The following is an 18,974-nucleotide window of genomic DNA, read 5'->3' as shown; positions in this document are numbered from 1 at the left end:
TTAAAATCTGTAACAGAGGAATAATAACCATCTGCTGTTGTGAAAAATGTAAATGCTTGGGACAGGGCCTGGCATATAGTAAGTGCTATATAAATATGAGACATTGGCTTGTAGAACACAAAACATTATGAACACTTTTAAAGCTTTTGCTCAGTATTGCCAAATTCTGGAAAGGTTATACCAGTGGAGTCTCCCATCAGTGCTATCTCAGGGTGATTGTTTTTACCACACAGAATTAGCTATTAGGAAAACTTCCTCAGTATGTGTCTGTTGCTATTGGCACATCATTCATTCTTTCTTCTTTACTAGCCCTGATTTTTGTTAGATAATTTATCTACTTCTTAATAAAAGTGTGGAAACAAAGAAAAATGCATTTCCTCTTCTTTTCTTTTGCATATTTTCTTTTTTTTTTTCGTCTTAGGGACTAGAAGGTGACTATGTTACTTTCTCATGAAGATAGATAGGAGGGACTGTGGAATTTGAAAGTTTGAGACCACTCTTCTCATAGTAGGCAATAAAGAAGCATATATTATTTTTAAAATGTCTATAAGGAGATCTCAGAAAGGTGTCCAGTTCTTCCAAGTTTGCCTTTGGTTTTCAGGACAAGCAAGTGGACAAGGCAAGAGTTCACTAGAAAGCTAAGGCATGGTGCTTGCTTTGGCAGCACATATACTAGAATTGGAACGATAACAGAAAGTTGAGGTATGGAGATGATCAACCCAAGGTGATATTCTCTAGTGGGTAAACTCTTCTCCTCTGACTCCAGTCAGAGCTACTTTATCTCTGTCTGTTTTACATGTTGTGTTTTGAATATTCACTGGGAGAATGAGTCCTTAGCTAAAACAGGTTTGAAGATCTTTTTCCCAAGAGGAATTAAGCCTCAGAGAGAAGTCTGCGGGCACCCCACACACTTAACATTTAATGTGTGCCTTTCCTTTTGCTCATCTGTACTCCTGGGTGTGGCTGCAGGGAGAGGGGTGCAGCGATGGTGGTGGTAGCGGCAGAGCCCTTCTGGGATGGTGTTTGGTTAGTGTGGTTGTGTTGAGTGTGGTTCCTAAAGCCCACTGGGGCATGCATGGTGATCCTGTAACTAAAGCAGTTGTCCATACCAGCTGTAAACTACAGTTAAATAAGCAACTTTAAGTGGGAGGCCATGTGATTATGAACAAACCCAGAATGAAAATTTTTTCCAGTGGTTCAGAGCAGTTGTCTTTGGTGTTCTCCACCCATTTATTCCTGCTGATGACTCACTCTGTGACTGGCCCTGTTCTATTATAGGAATGAAAAGTGTTACACATGTGAATCATACCTGTAATTTCCATTGCCTTAAAAAATGCGGCCTCACAACCTGAAAAAATACTCTTAAACTCCCTGGTCAAATTAAAGAGACCACAGTGATATGAAAGTAGTTACTAAGAATTCTAGATCACTTTTTTTCATGAAAAATGGAACTTCTTATATGAATATTAGGCCGTGTATTAAGATATATCTGATTTTATTCCTTAGGCCATATTCATGGTACCAGTCCATACTTATCAAGAAAGACTGATTATGTTCAGGGTAAACGGAATTAGAGCCTTCCACTGTGTAGTAACCTACAGTATCAGAGAAAGGCCAGAGCTCCCAAGCTCTTATTTTTTATTTTTTTGAGATACAGTCATACTCTGTCACCCAGGCTGGAGTGCAGTGGCCCAATCTCATCTCACTGCAACCTCTGCCTCCCGGGTTAAAGCGATTCTCCTGCCTCAGCCTCCTGAGTACCTGGGACCGCAGGTGCACGCCACCACGCCTGGCCAATTTTTTGTATTTTTAGTAGAGACGAGGTTTCACCATGTTGGCCAGCCTCAAACTCCTGACCTGAGGTGATCTGCCCGCCCAAAGTGCTGGGATTACAGGCCTGAGCCACTGCACCCGGCCCAAGCTCTTATTTTTGACCTTGTATTGATTTATACCATCACCTTGAAAAGAATGAAAATTTCTCTGTACCTTTTTCTAATTTACAATATAGGGGACTTTTATGCAGTTTATTTAGTGAAGGGCTTGATCCTAAACAGCCAAGGACATTTTATTTTGGTTTTTCTTTTTCTGGAATTGATATAGTAAGAAATCACATCTGTTTATCTTATGTCCTCTCCTAGTTCCTTGATGTTGGAGACTGTATGGGTTTGATTCACCCTTACCTCTTAATTTTGTACAGTGGAAAAGGTATTAGAATATCTGGGCCAAATTCCAGCTCTGCTGTTTCCTTGCTTACAGAAATCTTGGGCTAGGTTATGTTCTTTGAAATTTATTTTTAAAAAATCAGTAAGAAGAGGATGATGATCCATAAAGACAGCAGTAAGATTGTTGTGAGATGATGTGAAATTCTGTAGTGTATAGTGTTGTGATTTTGACGTTTATTGCAGGTTCTTGATAAGAATTTGCTGATTTAATTGAAGTGTCTAGGAAGCCAGTGTATTTCTTGAGAGCCTACTACATAATCTTAATTATACTCTATTATCGTATTTAGTGCTTATAAGAATACTGTGTGAATAGGTGTCTAGTAATACCTATGATTCTGTTTTACAGATGAGAAAACTTGAGTTGCACGGAAGTTAAATCATTTTCCTAAGCTGAAATTGCTAGCCAGTTTTGATGCTAATATTTGAACCTAGGTTTATGTAGATTCCTTGCCTCCTACTGATTCCTAAGTCTTGTTTTTTGTCCTTACCATAGCTGCCTACCAAAGCCTACCAAATACAATCTAGTGAAACCATATACAGGGTATACAACCATATACAACCATAACCATATATGAAACCATATATAGGAATATATATTCTTTTATATTTTGAAGTCTAAAGGCACCTACTTATTTAATGAACTTATGTTGGTATATGTTGTCCAGGTAGGTTATTGGTTGGGACAGAAAATAGCATAAAGGTAAGAAGAAATAGGATTCTTTCAGAAACCAACAAGTCGTAAAATTTCAAAGAAACTTGAAAAACTGTATTTATTCCTTATAATTTGTTGATTTTATTTTTATCTGAGTTACTGGAGGTCCCGCTTTAATAAATTTTGAAGGTATCTTGTATGAATTTGATTTTTAAAGTGAACTGTTCTGTTTATGTCCTTACATATATGTAGCGATTATAAAAGTTTTCAAAACTGAATACTTTAAAACACCAAATTACTTAAGGTCTTCATAATATAATGGATTTACCTTACATATAAATAATGTAGAAATGATGCTTATTTAATTTATTTTCATCGAGTTACATATCTCTGTGCTTTGGGGTATATTCTTATCTAGAGCTCTGAATCTAGAAAGAAAGGCTGATAGTGAAAACCTTTTAAAAAAGTCTAATTTCTTAAGGTTAGCATGTTACAGATTAAGAGTTGCAGAAGCTTTCTGTCCTTAAACAGTGACTCAGATCAGCAGAAGTTAGATTATATATAATACTTAAATGTTATAGCAGTATAACTATAATTAGGAATCTCTTTATATGTTTTTAGGATGCTCAGGTAGGAGAAGGTAGATTCTAGGAGTTTTATATTCAATTCTTAGCCAATTGTGAGAACAGATACCAGTAAATTCCTTGTCAGAGCAGAACCCGATCCCCTAGATCCCTGCTAACAATAAGATTGAACCTCAGCTGCTCAGCAACTGCACTTACAGGAAGGCAGGAGATCTGATGACTGGGAGAGCAGATAGTGGTAGAGGAGGAGATACACAAAAAAGCATTTGTATGGAGAGATTTATGGCATTTGTAGTTTACATCTCAGCTTACCTAGCACATTCTACCATTCTACTCTTGTCCTGTGTCTGGATTCATGACAAATGCTGACAAAACCATTTGTTTTGTTCTGTGGCAATTAAACTTTGAACAAGGAGACTCTTCACGCAGTATAATTTCTGACTATATTCTCAGTAACTGATTCTCCTTTCAGAGACCTCCTGTGCCTTCACTGTTTTGTATCTCAGACTGGGCAGCCATTCTCTGAAAAAGGTATCACCAGTTGCACCTTCACCTCTGCTCGCCAACTCTCACCCCTCCCCTGTCTTCTCCCCTTTGCCTTCCCTCCTGCAGCCATCAGCCTAAGAGCAAGTCCAGTCATGCCTGGAGTGCTTAACTCTGCCTTCAGACCAGAATGGGGTACTCTGGCATGTGTCTCAGTATTTTTTTCTATATCTTCCATAGAGTCCACCGGAATATGTAATACATAAATGAATAAAATAACTTGAAACACATTTTTCCCTCACAGTTATTATTAATAGTAATAAACAAATACACCCTCTTTGTAAAATAATCAGGCACTCAATCTGGAAATATGTAGAGTGAGATATGAAAGACACCATCTACCAGCCTCTCTCCTTATAGCTTCCACTCTTCTACTGATGAAACTGCTTTTCCTCATGATATACACCTTTTATATATATTTATTATTTTCCATTTTTTTTCACTGATCTTGTAAACCTCTTTTATGTTACTATGTGCAGATTTCCCTTTATTAAAATTTTATAGGATAGGTGAAAGGTGAACTATAATTCATTCATTTAGTCTCCTGGTGACTGATATTTAAATTGTTTCAAATATTTTGCTATGGTAAACATCTTAGTATGCTAATCATATATAAGCAAGTATTTGTTTCGTACAGGTAGAGTTATTGGTTCAGAAAGTATATGGATTTTAAGTTACAATGGACACTACTAAATTGCTCTCAAAAGAGTCTTTGTGGCCGAGTGAGGTGGCTCATACCTCTAATTCCAGCACTTTGGGAAGCCAAGGCTAAAAGATTGCTTGAGGCCAGGAGTTGGAGACTGGTCTGGACAAAAAAGGGAGATCCTATCTCTACAAAAAATTTTAAAAATTAGCTGGGGGTGGTGGGGTGTGCCTGTATAGACCCAGCTACTCAGAGGCTACTCAGAGGCTGAGTTGGGTGGATTGCTTGAGCCCAGGAGGTTGAGTTTGCAATGAGCTGTGATCATGCCACTGTACTCTAGCCTGAATGACGGAGTGAAACCCTGTCTGTTAAAAAAATAAAAAATAAAAAAGTCTTTGCCATTTTACACACCCACATTATGGTAGCTTGGGACTACCTATTTCTCTGCATTCAGCATTATCATTCTTACAAATTTGTGCCAATATGAAATCATTTTATCTGCATTTCCTGATTAGAAAGATGCTTTAGTATTACCCCATATTTTTGTTGGCCATTTGCATTTCTTCTATGAATTGTATGCTCACATCATTTGTAATTTAGGAAGAGCTGTCCTTTCTTCTTACTAATTAATAGGAGTTATTACTCTATTTGGATATTATTGATGTATATTTTACATATATAGCAGATGTTTTCTTCTAGTGAGTTTTTAAACTTTGTCTACAGTGTCTGCTGTTATATCAGTGGTTTGTCAAATTTGATAGTTTTGTTTAGTTTTTCTTGGTTCATAACTTGTTTTGAAATATTTTTCCCACCCAACTATTTTAAAACCATTATTTTCTATATTTTTAAATGGTTCCATTTGTTTTAAGAATTGTCTTATTTCTAATATTGTATAATTTCTTCGTGTACTACCAGGTAGTATAAATCTGAAGATTTTACTGTAGCTGTGTGTTGGACTTGTTATTTCCACACTTTTCTTGAAATGTGCAAGAAGAAAGCTTTTCTTAACACCTTACAATATTTCTTTGTACATGCAGCAACATGAGAGTCTTTTGTTGCCAAAACAGAGGCAGACAATATTTATTACTGTGAGACCAACTGTAGGCTTTATGTATATGGGACTTTGCAGTAGTGACTAAGCTAAGAAATTACGGGGAAATAACAGCATTTGTATACTTTCACCTATGGAGTCCTAAAGTATTTTGGAAACTTTTTCTTAATGATGAATAATTTTATGTGATAACTTTCCTGGTAAGGACCTTCCTTTTAACAAAAGTAGGGTGGAGGGGCGAGTGGCTAGGGAGTGGACTGTGGCTAAGGCTCAGAGTTATTAAGTAGCTTCCTCTAAGTCTGTCCTTCCACAGAGGTGAAGTCACAGACGAGTGGATGAAAGTTGGATTGACTAGAACATGAACATCAGTTGTACGTCTATACTAATAGAAATAAACCATAATGATGTTCCTGTGGGAATGAACATTTGATAAGATTTTTCAATTAAAATGAGAGTGGGAACTTTTTCCTATTACCCATTTCAACTACATGGCAGCTACAACCTCCAGTCACCAAGTAATGTTGGCTGAGATTTCTGTGGTTGAAGGTCAAATCAGGTAGGCAAGTGAGGTGTTACTAGAGTGAGGCAGTGCTGTCAGCTGATGATTGGGTGTGAGCTGATAGCTCACAGGTGGTTTGAGATGGGATTCTACAGGGTGGTGATGTGCAGCCTCTTTGATTTGTTCTCACCCAGCTCCCTGTTCACCAACCATCCGTTGTCCATCTTTTTCAGGAACTGATCTTTTCAACGATCCCAACTATTCCTTCCTTCTTTCTTCTATAATACCAACAATCTTACAGCTGTTTACTTGCAATATTTTTACTGTGTTGTACCACAGAGCTATTTCCAGGCAGTAATGGGGAAACTGACTAGTGTCCTTTCTTCTCCCTCCATATTATTTCTACACAACTCTAACACTTAATGTTTACCTGTTTTTTTTTTTGAGATACAGCCTTTTTCAAAGTGTTTCTCCATCTTTTAAAATTCACATCTGATCCTTAAACTCAGAAATCTCATCCCTGCCTCAAATTCTGATGTAACTTCTTAGTGAAGCATTGCAGCTCCCCTCCCTCCACTCTTTAGAGTCATTAAGCTACAGAAGGTAAATTCCATCTTCTGTGGATTCCCACCATTAACAATTGGGCCAAGCTTTACTTTTTTTTTTTTTTTTGAGACAGAGTTTCGCTCTTGTCGCCCAGGCTGAGTGCAGTGCTGTGATCTCGGCTCACTGCAAACTCCGCCTTCTGGGCTCAAGCAATTCTCTTGCCTCAGTCTCCTGAGTAGCTGGGATTACAGGTGCCTGTCACCATGCCTTGCTAATTTTTTGTATTTTTAGTAGAGATGGGGTTTCACCATGCAGGTGGTCTCGAACTCCTGACCTCAGGTGATCCACCTGCCTCAGCCTCCCAAAGTACTGGGATTACAGGCGTAAGCCATCATGCACAACCCAAGCTTTACTTTTTATTTTTAACTCATTTTTTAAAAGTTAGAATTTTATTTCCTAAGTATGAAATTATAATATTGAGTAGGCTTTTACAAACTGCACTCTCTGCTCTTGGTAGCTTCGTGATCCTGGGCAAGTTGTTTAACCTCTAAGTGCCTAAGTTTCTTCATCTGTAAATGAAAGTTATCTCACTGATTGTTATGAGTATAATGTGCAGTGTGTGTGTGTGTGTGTGTGTGTTATATATGTGTGTGTGTAATTGAGAACAACATCTGGCAAATAATAAGTGCTCTCTAAGTGTTTGCTATTATTATTATCATCCTGGTTTCAGTGAAATAGACAGGCTTAGGCTTTCTTGTAGCGGAGGCAAGGGCTCTAAAGATAATTGGAAAGGAGAGATAGGAAGAGAAGGGCTATTTACTAAGCAGATACTTTGAACTTCTCAGCAGGATGTGGTACAATTTATTCATTTACAGTATATTTAGAATAGGATTAGAAAATCATATAAAGATGTTTTAAAGCATCTTGGCAACTGTTAATCCAGCAGTATTGTGGTATGATTGAATGGTGGTTTTCTATTGCTGAAGTAAGTAGTGATCATTTTTGTTTGTTTTTTTTGGAATTAACTGTGTATACAGTTTCTATTCAGGAAGGTCTATTGGTCTAACGTTTCAGACAAGCATAAGAATGCCAAAGATAGTTTGTCTTTTGCTTGTTTTAGAACAAGGGTTCTTATGTCTTGACTTTTCATTATTCATTTATTCATACTTAGAAGTGAAGTGCTCCTAAATTTGAGGCACCTTGCTTTTCCTGCATTATTAGATTAGGGGTTCTATTGTTTGATGACATAAACGTTTAGAATCAGACTTCTTAAGATCCCACTTTGGCTGTGGAATTTTAGGCTAGATTGTTAATCTCTACAACTTTAATTTTCACAGCTTTAAACTGAGGAAAGTACTACCCAACTCAGAATTATTGTGAAATCCAAATGAAAATTTATCTATAAGGCATACATAAAGAAATACGCAAAAGTGGTTTTCTCCCAGAAGGATGTATGTCTAGCCTATAAAGGTGATCCTTCCAAATCATGTTACTAGCACACATATCAGGGATAAGTTAAACAAGTTAGGCTGGATTTTTTTTCTTTTTATTGCAGGGAAATTCTGCCTGGGGTTTTAGAAGAGAGAATGTGATGAGTTAGTTCAGCTGTGAAATCTAACATCCTATTGGTTCACCTCACTGCAAAACAAAAAAAGGGAATTAAAACTTTTTTTAAAGGACTTCTTAAGAACAACTTTAAAATGAAAAGAAGAAATAGAAAATTTGGTTTCTTTTTGGTAACAGTTGTATATATCCCCTACAAAAATAGTAGAGGAGTCTGGCTTTGTTAATATTTGTTTAAAAGGAGGTGTTGACTAGTTTTCAGCTTGCAAGTAGGAGTGTCTAGTCAGTGTTTTCTTTTCTACATAGAAAGTTAACAGGACTCTGACACATCAGAGTTTGTACGGAGAGAGTTTAGGGAACTGCTGCACAGATTTCCTGCAGAATGATGGGGCAGCTCATGAAAAATGATCAAGATTGGAACGCAAAGCTGGTGGGACTGATGTGCTGTATGGGTTAGTAGTATCACATATACTATCACTTTCATGTTTTCAGAACTGGGAAGGGAAAGTTGCACTACCTGCTTTGGTTTGCATGGCGATAGTTCAGCTGATTGTCGGGCATCTTTCAAAAACCTGTACTGAAATCAGGACAACTTCTGAGGCTCCCTGGAGAGAAGTCCCCTGCCTATTGTTGTCCACAGAATATGTATTTATATAATCTCAATACTTACTGTGTGTGTGGTACTGAGTGAGTTTAGCTTTGTTTGGATTTCACTGAAAACCAGTCAATATAGATTGTAATAATCAGTACTCTTTTTGCATTTATTTGTTCCCCCCCAAATCTGTTATTCTTTGTCTTCATTGTCGTTACATATTTTCAGCTGTTACACTTTATAAGGGGGATATAAATATATATTTTTATTGAAAACTTAATCTGTAAATGAAATAATTTTCAAATAGAGGAATGTTATAAAAGTTCAATTGTTTAAAATCACAGGAAGGAGTTTCCCTTTTTGTTGCTGTAGCAACATTGCTCTAAATATAAATCTCAGTGTTAGACATCTCTAACTGAAATGAAATAAAGAACCATTATGAGACTTGTAATTGGAAAATTAGATGGTGTAATCTGGAATACTCCCTTTTGAAATAATGTGTATGGAAAGTGGTGTGATTTACAAAGTCTTCCCAGACTTAAATTATTCTCTGACTCTAGGTTGCTCTCTTGAAGAAAGTTGAAGCCTTTAAAATTCACATTAACTCTTTTCTCATTCCTGTAGCATTGTGGAAACCTTCTCATGTTAAAGAGCATATTTTGGTATTTGAATGGGACTCATTTAAGTTGATCATGGTTTAAAAGAAGAGGTTTAGGTTGTTCCTGTTAGAAAACAGTATCAGAATTTATGAATTATGTGTGTTATTTAGTCTTTGTATCTTATGTACTTTAGTCTTTGTATCTTATGTACTTTAGTTACGGATCATAATTCCTAGATATTACCTCAGTAGTAGCTACGAAATATCATGTTATTAGCAGTGCTTTTGAGCATCTAGCACAACAACAACAACAAAACCTCATTGATCAAAAGAACCTTTGTATAGTTATGAACCTATCCTCTGTACTTAGAGGTAAATTATTTGATTAAATCAGCTTTCTTAATATACTGCTTTGGTAAGTAATTAGCCAATTTATCTATAGAATCTGTTTTACCTCATGTTCCTTGAACTATAGGACCAGTTTTTATTCACTTAGAAAAGAAGAAATCTATTTTGTTAACCCTTTTGTACCCAAGAAGAAAATAGTTTATATAATACATATAATAGATTAAATTTATTTTGTGACTTATATGGAAACTCTATTCTTGAATTATAAAGATTTTTAATATATTATTAATTTTTTTTCTTGAGGATTTAGCATCAGGGGCCTTGGTTGTTATTTAATGGGAATAATATGGATATTACCTAGGAAGTAATTTTTTTCATTTACTCTGTTTTCTTTTTGCTGGATGCTTAGAACATCACTGCTGAAAATGTGATATGAGTGCTAGACTTTGGCACAGAACTTCCATTGTTTGCAATCAGTTGTCCAAAGTTCACATCACATCACAGAGCCAGATTCCCCAGCTCCCTGTCTGTGACTGAGATGTGGTCAGCACTTCCGTTTGAAAAATGACAGTATCTTGGGGATAGTGGAAGCAACCTTGTAGGGCAACATAAGAGTTGGGTCCTAACCAAGGCTCTTTCAATGTTAAATGATTAAGTCAGAGTTTCTTTTTAGTGGAGAAATTGACACATGGCTGGCTTCTGTTTTGCTACCCTACTTCCTGTCCTTTAAGCCCCACGTGACTGCCCTGGATGAGGTTGGTCCTTCTCCCTTTTGTGCTTGCATACATGGTGAGTGCCATGTACTTCTCTCAACTGGTGTGCTTACCACACTGCCTTTCTGTCAGGTGTCCTCTCCAGGTCATGAGCTTCAGAAACCAAGACTAGTGCTTTCTCTGCAGCCTGGTGGTCTCAGTGTTACAGGACGGGGGTCCAGATTCAAACCCCAAGAGAGGGTTCTTGGATCTCTTGCCAGAGAGAATTAGGGTGAGTCCACAGAATAAAGTGAAAGCAAGTTTATTAAGAAAGTAGGCCAGGTGCGGTGGCTCACGCCTGGCCGACACTTTGTAATCCCAACACTTTGGGAGGCCGAGGCGGGAGGATCACCTGAGGTCAGGAGTTTGGAACCAACCTGGCTAACATGGCGAAACCCTGTCTAAAATACAAACATTAGCCAGGTGTGTTGGCGCATGCCTGTGATCCCAGCTACTCAGGAGGCTGAGACAAGAGAATCCCTTGAACCTGGGAGGCGGAGGTTGCAGCGAGCTGAGAATAAAGAATGGCTACTCAATAGACATAGCAGCCCTGAGGGCTGCTGGTTGCTCATTTTTGTGGTTATTCCTTGATGATATGCTAAACAAGGGGTGGATTATTCATGCCTCCTCCTTGTAGACCATATAGGGTAGCTTCCTGACATTGCCATGGGATTTGTAAACTGTCATGGCGCTGGTGGGAATGTCATAGTGAGGACGACCAGAGGTCACTCTCGTTGCCATTTTGGTTTTGGTGGGTTTTAGTCAGCATCTTTACTGCAATCTGTTTTATTAGCAAGGTCTTTATGACCTGTATCTTGTGCTGACCTCCTATCTCAACCTGTGACTTAGAATGCCTTAACCATCTGGGAATGCAGCCCAGTAGGTCTCAGCTTCCTTTTACCTAGCTCCTATTCAAGATGGAGTTGCTCTAGTTCACACCCCTCTGACATCAGCACCACCATAGCACTGGACTCATTAAATGACCAGATAGATGCTAGGATGAAGAGTGAGTAAATGAAGGAAGTACAGAATCTGCACTTATCAGTGAAGAGAACTAGTAAATTGTTTCTGTTTCCTTGTTCTTGCTTTACCAACAAATTGGTAATTTAGGTTCATTTTGAACTGTTTAGGAATAGCAAGGCCGAAAGACATTTAAGACACCATTATTGCTTTAAGAGATGTAGTTGTATATACTAGTGTATATATGTATACAAGTAATTCTACATTGTTTTCCTCAGTTGGATTGTCCTTCCTGAAATAAAATTATTTCACACAATGGGCATGTATCTGTTGAGCGCATAGAGGCATTGCAGCATAGAGGCTTTGTGGCATCTAGTATGTGGTAGACAAAGGTGAATGAGGTATAGATGATGCCCCTAAGGGGCCAATAGAGGAATTAATAAATATTTTGTGGATAATATTATTGGTTCATAATTATTAATATCATTGCTTTTGATAGCAGTTTTAAGCAAAGTGCCTGGGAGTTTTACACTTGGAATCAGGCAAATAAAATAATTTTAGGGTCAGACACAGTGGTTCACGCCTATAATCCCAGCACTCTGGGAGGCTGAAGCAGCTGGATGGCGTGAACTTAGGTGTTCAAGACCAGCCTGGGCAACATGACGAAACCCCATCTCTGCAAAAAATGCAAAAATTCGCCAAGCTTGGTGACATGCACCTGTAGTCCCAACTCCTTGGGAGGCTGAGGTGAGAGGATCATTTGAGTCCAGGGAGGTGGAGGTTGCAGTGAGCCAAGATTGTGCCACTGTAGTCCAGCCTGGGCAACAGAGCAAGACTGTCTCAAACAAAACAGAGATAAAACCAGGCTAGACTCGGTGTCTCACGCCTGTAATCCCAGCACTTTGGGAGGCTGAGGCGGGCCGATCATGAGGTCAGGAGATTGAGACCATTCTGGCTAAGACGGTGAAACCCCATCTGTACTAAAAATACAAAAAATTAGCCAAGTGTGGTGGCACATGCCTGTAGTCCCAGCTACTCGGGAAGCTGAGGCAGGAGAATCGGTTGCACCTGGGAGGCGGAGGTTGTAGTGAGCTGAGATCACGCCGTTGCACTCCAGCCTGGACAACAGAGCAAGACTTTGTCTCAAAAAAAAATTTTAGTATAAATTCTGAGCATTTATGTTCAGAATTAGCAAACTACTTCTACTGTCTGGGAATGCTTTCTGCACCCCTTTCTCTAATTTTTAAATAAGAAGTAGATTAGAAGTTGGGGGCACTGAAAAGGTATTATAGGCAGAATCAAAAGATGGGCTGTATATAAGTACCTTTTTTTTCTCCCTGACAGTGATAGGAAATGGAAGGTGTTTCAATGAGGTACTTTGAAGAAGAAATGCTCATGAAATAAAAAGTACGTTATATGTTCCTCCCCCCCATTCTTATTGGCATTAAAGTAGGAGAACTCTAAATGATAATGCTATCACTGAGTAGTCTTACAACAAGTTGAATTTGAACAGACCATTGTATCACTTTACTAAAATTTCCTTATTTCCTTTTCTCGAACATTTGTGTTTTTTCAGAATTTTTATTTTCCTATTGTAAGCACTCTGATTTATATTCTCATAGTTACGTTTTGTACATACTATGATTATAACTTCAGAATAGATTTTAGAAGTAGATTTGCTGGGAAAGGTCATAGATATTTTTAGGGCTTTTTATGTATATTGACAAATTGTTGTAGAGCAGTGTTGTCCAGTAGAGCTTTGTTTTAGAGCAGTGCTGTCTGACAGAAACTTCTGTGATGATGGGATTATTCTATATCAAATTATTATAAAGTAGCGCTGTCCAGTAGAGCTTTGTTCTAGAGCAGTGCTGTCTGATAGGAATTTCCGTGATGATTAGAATGTTCTATTTCTGTGCTTTTCAATATGTTAGCCATTAGCTACATGTGACTGTCGAGCACTTAAATTGTGACTAGTGCAACAAAGAAACTGAATTGTTAATTTTATTTTGCTTTAATTAACTTTGGTTTAAACTTAAATAGGTGTATGTGACTAGTGGCTACAGTACTGAACAATGCAGGTCTAGAAAGTTTAAATTAAATTACATTTTCATCAGCAATATGTGTATCTGTTTCTTGTGTCCTTTTCAACATGAAATTTTTTAAAAAATAAAATCTTGGCAATTTGGTAAGTTAGAAAGCTTTATCTGTGTTACTTTATATTATTATTTTTTGTTAGTGAGATTGAGTACCTGTGTGCATTACATTTTTATTGTTATTTTATTATTTTTTGGAGACAAGGTCTTGCTGTGTCACCTAGGCTGGAGTACAGTGGCACCATCATGGCTCACTGCAGCCTTGAGCTCCTGGGCTCAAATGACTCGCCCACCTCAGCCTCCCAAGTAGCTGAGACTACAGGTGCATGCCACCATGTCTGGCTAATTTTTGTATTTTTTCGTAAACACGGATTTCATCATGTTGCCCAGGCTAGTCTCCAACTCCTGGGCTGAAACAATTTGCCTGCATTGGCCTCCCAAAGGGCTGGGATTACAGGCATAAGCCACCACACCTGACCCTTGGGCATTACTTTTTAAAAAATTGATTAACTGTCTGTTTTTGCCCACTTATGTATTAAAATGTTAATCTTTTTCTTCTTGCTGTTTTTTCGTAATAGTAACATTTGTCTCATATTGCGTATATTTTCCCCAGTTGATATACTTTTGTTTACATTCAAGTTATTCTAGAGAACATAAATACTTTTAATAAGTAGGACAAACATTTTCAAAGAAACTTTAGTTATATTACAATAGTTTAAAGGGGGTTAGGAATGAAGAATGAGGAGAAAAAGAGATGAAGAAAGAGACCGAGACATATCTTACCCCCAGGGAAAGGATGGAGAACATCTGAATTGTGGTAGAAGAGGAAAGAAGACCACCAGGGAAGGAGAAAGAGGTAGCCCTGGAGGCAGAAAGGAGAGAAGAAGGAAATAAGAAAGTAAGGAATTGCTGTCTAGAAGTAGGGAGGAAGAAGATAGTGTAATACAGTTTTGAATGCTAGCTTTAGGTGTTGGATGATTATCATTCTCCTTTGAAATAATAACTTGATGAACCACAGCATTCCAATTGCTCTTTCTCCTTAAATCAGAAGAAAACTTTTCTCACTCTTCTTTGTGCTGTCTATAGGAACCAGGGCAGGATCACTGTCCACAGTGAAGATCTAGTTGCGGCATTTCTTTGTTATACAGTTCAACACAGGAATCTAGGAAAGAAATAGCATAGGCCAGGCATGGTGGCTCACATCTGTAATCCCAGCACTTTGGAAAGCCAAGGTGGGCAGATCACTTGAAGTCAGGGGTTCGAGACCAGCCTGGCCAACATGGTGAAACCCTTACTAAAAATACCAAAAAAAAAAAAAAAAAAAAAAAAAAAAAAATTAGCTGGGCATGGTGGCGCATACCTGTAGTCCCAGCTACTCTGGGGGCTGAGGCAGGAGAATTGCTTGAGCCCAGGAGGCAGAGGCGGAGGTTGCAGTGAGTGGAGATCATGCCACTGCACTCCAGCCTGGGTGACAGAGTGAGATTCCATATCAAACAATAATAATAATAATAAAAAATTACTACTTAATTAAGCAGAATAATTAATGTTCAGCCAGAGTCTACTTCAAGCCAAAAAGTCTCAATTTAGGCCTTGCCTTTTGTCAAGACTTTAAATTATTTGCTGGGTAATCATGAACAAGTCTTTTATCCTCGTTAAGTCTTGGTTTCTTATTCTACAAAATGGGAGTAACCCTTCCTCTTATGGCTGTGAAGAGCAAATGGGATGTACATATGGTAAAGTGCTTTGGGAAATTCAGTGCAAGGACAAGGCTTACATTAGACAACTTCATGGTGGTGGTGGTGGTGGTGGTGGTGGTGGTGGTGGTGGTGGTGGTGATGAGGGGTTATGAGACGGAGGGGCAGAGGGCATTTGTTTAATGGAGGAATATTGGTAAATGCAGTACTGGGAAGCGACCAACCTGACAAGCAGCTCTTTAAACACTTTCTTACAGATAGCCTGAAGTTGCCAGACTTTAACAAGAAACTTTGAATACACTGAAGCATATCTTTTAAATATCTCATTTTTGTTTATATTCATGATCACAAAGTCATCTATTCATAGATTTTACCAACCTTATCTTTATATATATTTTTTCCTTCCAGATGAACGGGACAAAGTTCAGAAGAAAACATTTACAAAATGGATAAATCAGCATCTCATGAAGGTCAGTTTTTATTTCGTTCACTTCCTGGAATTGTTTGGAATATTTCAGTTTATTTTGCAGTAATTGATTATATAGCTCTGAAGCATAACTTTTGAAAATCATCTTGAAAGTTTAAATTCTAGAGAATTTTGCATGCATTTTAGGCATCTGTAATTATTTGGTGTGTGGACGGTGGGTAATGATGGAGGTGGAAAGGTCAGTACCCAGTGATTTCAGTGCATTCTGTGATGTTAGTAAAACCTGTTACTATTGGAATCTATAAAATCTCAGGAGTTTCAGAAATCTGTAAATATTTATATGTTAGTGCATGGAAAAGCTACATTTCTTAGTAAGATTTTTTCTCTCTCTCAAGATTCAAACCAAGTTCTGGCCTCAGGTTTATGTGGATGGCAGAAGGTTAGATGAGAATAAAGATATTGTAGGGACAGAAGTCTAGACTAATTTTATTCTTATACTTAATTTAATCCAGTGATTGGCGCTTATGTCTAACTTTCTCTATGAAGCAGTTAATGGTTATGGTTCTTAAATTAATATTTACTTGTGTACCATGGGTAATTTTGAGAATATAAACTATCCAGAAAATAGATACACACAAAATTTGCGTGTAATTTCGTGGAGTTATTGGACCCTATTGAAGCCCTTCTGTAAATCTTGTGTAAGGAACCCTTAGGATTTCACAATAAACTATTGGTCACTTCCCCTTTCTCCCACCTTTTAAGGAGAGCCCTAAAGTTGAAATAGGTCATGTTTCTATTTGGAGTTTTCTCACATAGAAATGTTATTTTAAATGTGGTTATGTATTCTTAAGCTAGCCAACAAATCTTATTTAAACTATCATGTAGCTTAAGAGTGGTACCAATAATGTAAATAGCGTTTAGTCATCTTCTATAAAAGTGATTTTTATTTCATGGGTGTATCAGAATTACCTTAGAAGTGTGTCAGTCTTGTCTCTCTCACCACTTGACAGAAACTTTTTCTCAAATTCTGATAATATCCTCAGGGAGGGCACATCACGCACTCTCTGGTTGAGAATCACAAGCGATAAAAGGTTGAAACCCTCTGCTTTGTGAGGAAATACATTGTGAATTCTGACGCAGCATGCAGCAGTTCATCTGTCCTCTCCCAAGCTTTTCTTTCATTCTGCACATACTTTATGGGAGAGGATCTCTTCCTTACAGGCTAGGACAGTCTGTAAAGTTTGGGGTGTGGATACTGTAATAAGTTGCCTGGAGTGCTGACTCAGGCTAGGGACGTGTTCCCTATCTTTTAAATAATTCTTAAAAGTTTTGCCTTTTCTAAATTTTTATCTTGTTAACTTAAATTTAATATTATTCACTTATTTCCCCCTGTTTTTTTCACCCTTGTTGTGACTCCAAGAACTATTCTTGTTTGTTCTATTCCTTTGGACAGTGAGGTGCTTGAGAGGTTAGTCTCCAGACAGGCCTTTCTTTACTGGATTTTTTTTTTTCATTTTTGTAAAAGGTATATTATGTTAATTTTGAACAAATTATCTTTGAAAGGAAAACATCTTTTGCAAGGTTATCAGTCTGTGACATGTACACCAAACAGAGGAGCAGCAGAAGCCTCACCTTTGAGGTCAGGTAAATGGTGGTGTGTCCAGGCTTTGCAATTCATTATTTGTGTGAACTTAATCTCTTTATGCCCTCATCTGTAAAATGGTGGTAATGCCAGCTTGGTGTGAGGATTTAAATGAGATAGTCTAAATAAGCATAAAGCATAGTACTTGGCATATTGTTAGGCACTCTATAAATGAGAGCTTATGGTGTAGAAGGGTGGATTGACTTGGAAGGTGTCAGACAAAATTGTGAAGTTAAGTGTAAGTTGCTTTTGGTGCCCATCTGCTTCCCTTATCTGTGTCTCTTTTTATTACATCAAGTACTTTTCCTTTTAGTTTATTCATTTTAGAAAAAGCTACAGTTTGGGGTTCAGACTCTTTTTGAGGAGATTGATAGGTGTGTTGCCTCTTTACCTTAGAGTCCTGCTGGGACACTGAAGAATGGCTTACCTGTGGTAATCCTGTAGCTGTGCTCTCTTTGCCCCCTGCCTACCCCTCCACAGATTTTTAAAGGTTGATTTGGGGGCCTGGAGTCCTTTTTTAATCTCCTTTTCTTCTTCTCCCACACATTCTTCTCACAGAAAGGGAGTCAATGAACACTCATCATACTTCTGAAAGGTTGGCAGCTTTTGGACCTCAAAGTTAGTTTTACTTAGAGTCACACTTGGAGGGCATCTTCAAAATCTTCTGGTTCAGTTCCCTCGTTTAAAAGTAGGGGAAACTTGCCACAGCTACTGCTGGTAGAGCTGCACTTGAAGTCGTGAAATGAGAATATGAATTCAAATGAGACGCTGTGTCCAGTGTTTGACTTCTTTGAGCACTGCAGTAGGTTGCAGATCCCAGCAGGTTCCCCTTGGATGTGGGGTTGTGTTTAGTTTTCTTACCTTATTGTTTCAACTATTTGCTAATTTTTGTGACTTAGGAAGTTGTGATTTATGTAGCTATAAAAAAGCATATACACAGTGCTCAGGGTTGATACTGGCGTGGTCAATTTTTAAAAGTTTATATAACTGGCAAAAGTAAACATTGTGGAGCTTTTAAATGATTGTATAAGTTACTGTTACATTTATATGCATAAATATTTTCTTCTTAAAATATTTGGTGAGGATTTTTTTGCTCTTCGATACAGTTTCTTTTGTTGTTTTTTGCTTATTTCAAAAGCATGCTCATTAAAAGGAAAAAAGTCAAAATTATAAATGTTTTTGGAAAATCAGTTAGAAACACAAAAGCAATTATTAGAAAAAGTTTTCCTGAAAACTCTGGCACAGAAGCTTGAAAAACAACCCATGAGGTACCAACATTAGCGATACTTGAAAAAAAGCCATAACTGGGGGATATTCCTTTTCAGCAAAATGGCTGTTTAGGCCAAATGGTTGTGATGATCAAATTGCTTTTAACCAAGTGTATGCCACTCTATATTTTCAAACCATGGTCTCATTTATCTTTAAGCTTTGCATATGCTGCTTCCTTAGAAGAGGGTCCTTTTCGATCTCCACTTTCATCTGGCTGATTAGTGAAGAATTAACTAGCGCTTGTGAACTAGAACCCATTAAAATTAGGAACATGAAACCTGATTAAAAATTTCAAG

General features: G+C 37.7%; 1 protein-coding gene across 23 annotated transcripts in view; it reads left to right on the top strand.

The window, feature by feature from the left end:
* Positions 1-18,974, top strand: part of DST (dystonin) — a 494,942-nt gene that overhangs the window by 199,390 nt on the left and 276,578 nt on the right. For 21 of the 23 annotated variants that reach the window (XM_055391863.1, XM_055391862.1, XM_055391852.1 and 18 more), the window contains one exon: positions 15,749-15,810. In XM_055391863.1, the coding sequence (XP_055247838.1) occupies positions 15,749-15,810 (62 nt within the window). Of the gene's footprint in view, positions 1-7,004; positions 8,756-15,748; positions 15,811-18,974 lie in introns of those variants that run through there. The other 2 variants (XM_055391859.2, XM_055391857.2) reach the window with 2 other exon arrangements.

The sequence above is a fragment of the Gorilla gorilla genome, chromosome 5 (genome assembly GCF_029281585.2).
Source record: "Gorilla gorilla gorilla isolate KB3781 chromosome 5, NHGRI_mGorGor1-v2.1_pri, whole genome shotgun sequence".
Lineage (NCBI taxonomy): Eukaryota > Metazoa > Chordata > Mammalia > Primates > Hominidae > Gorilla > Gorilla gorilla.
This window is presented reverse-complemented; position numbering and strand designations above follow the sequence as displayed.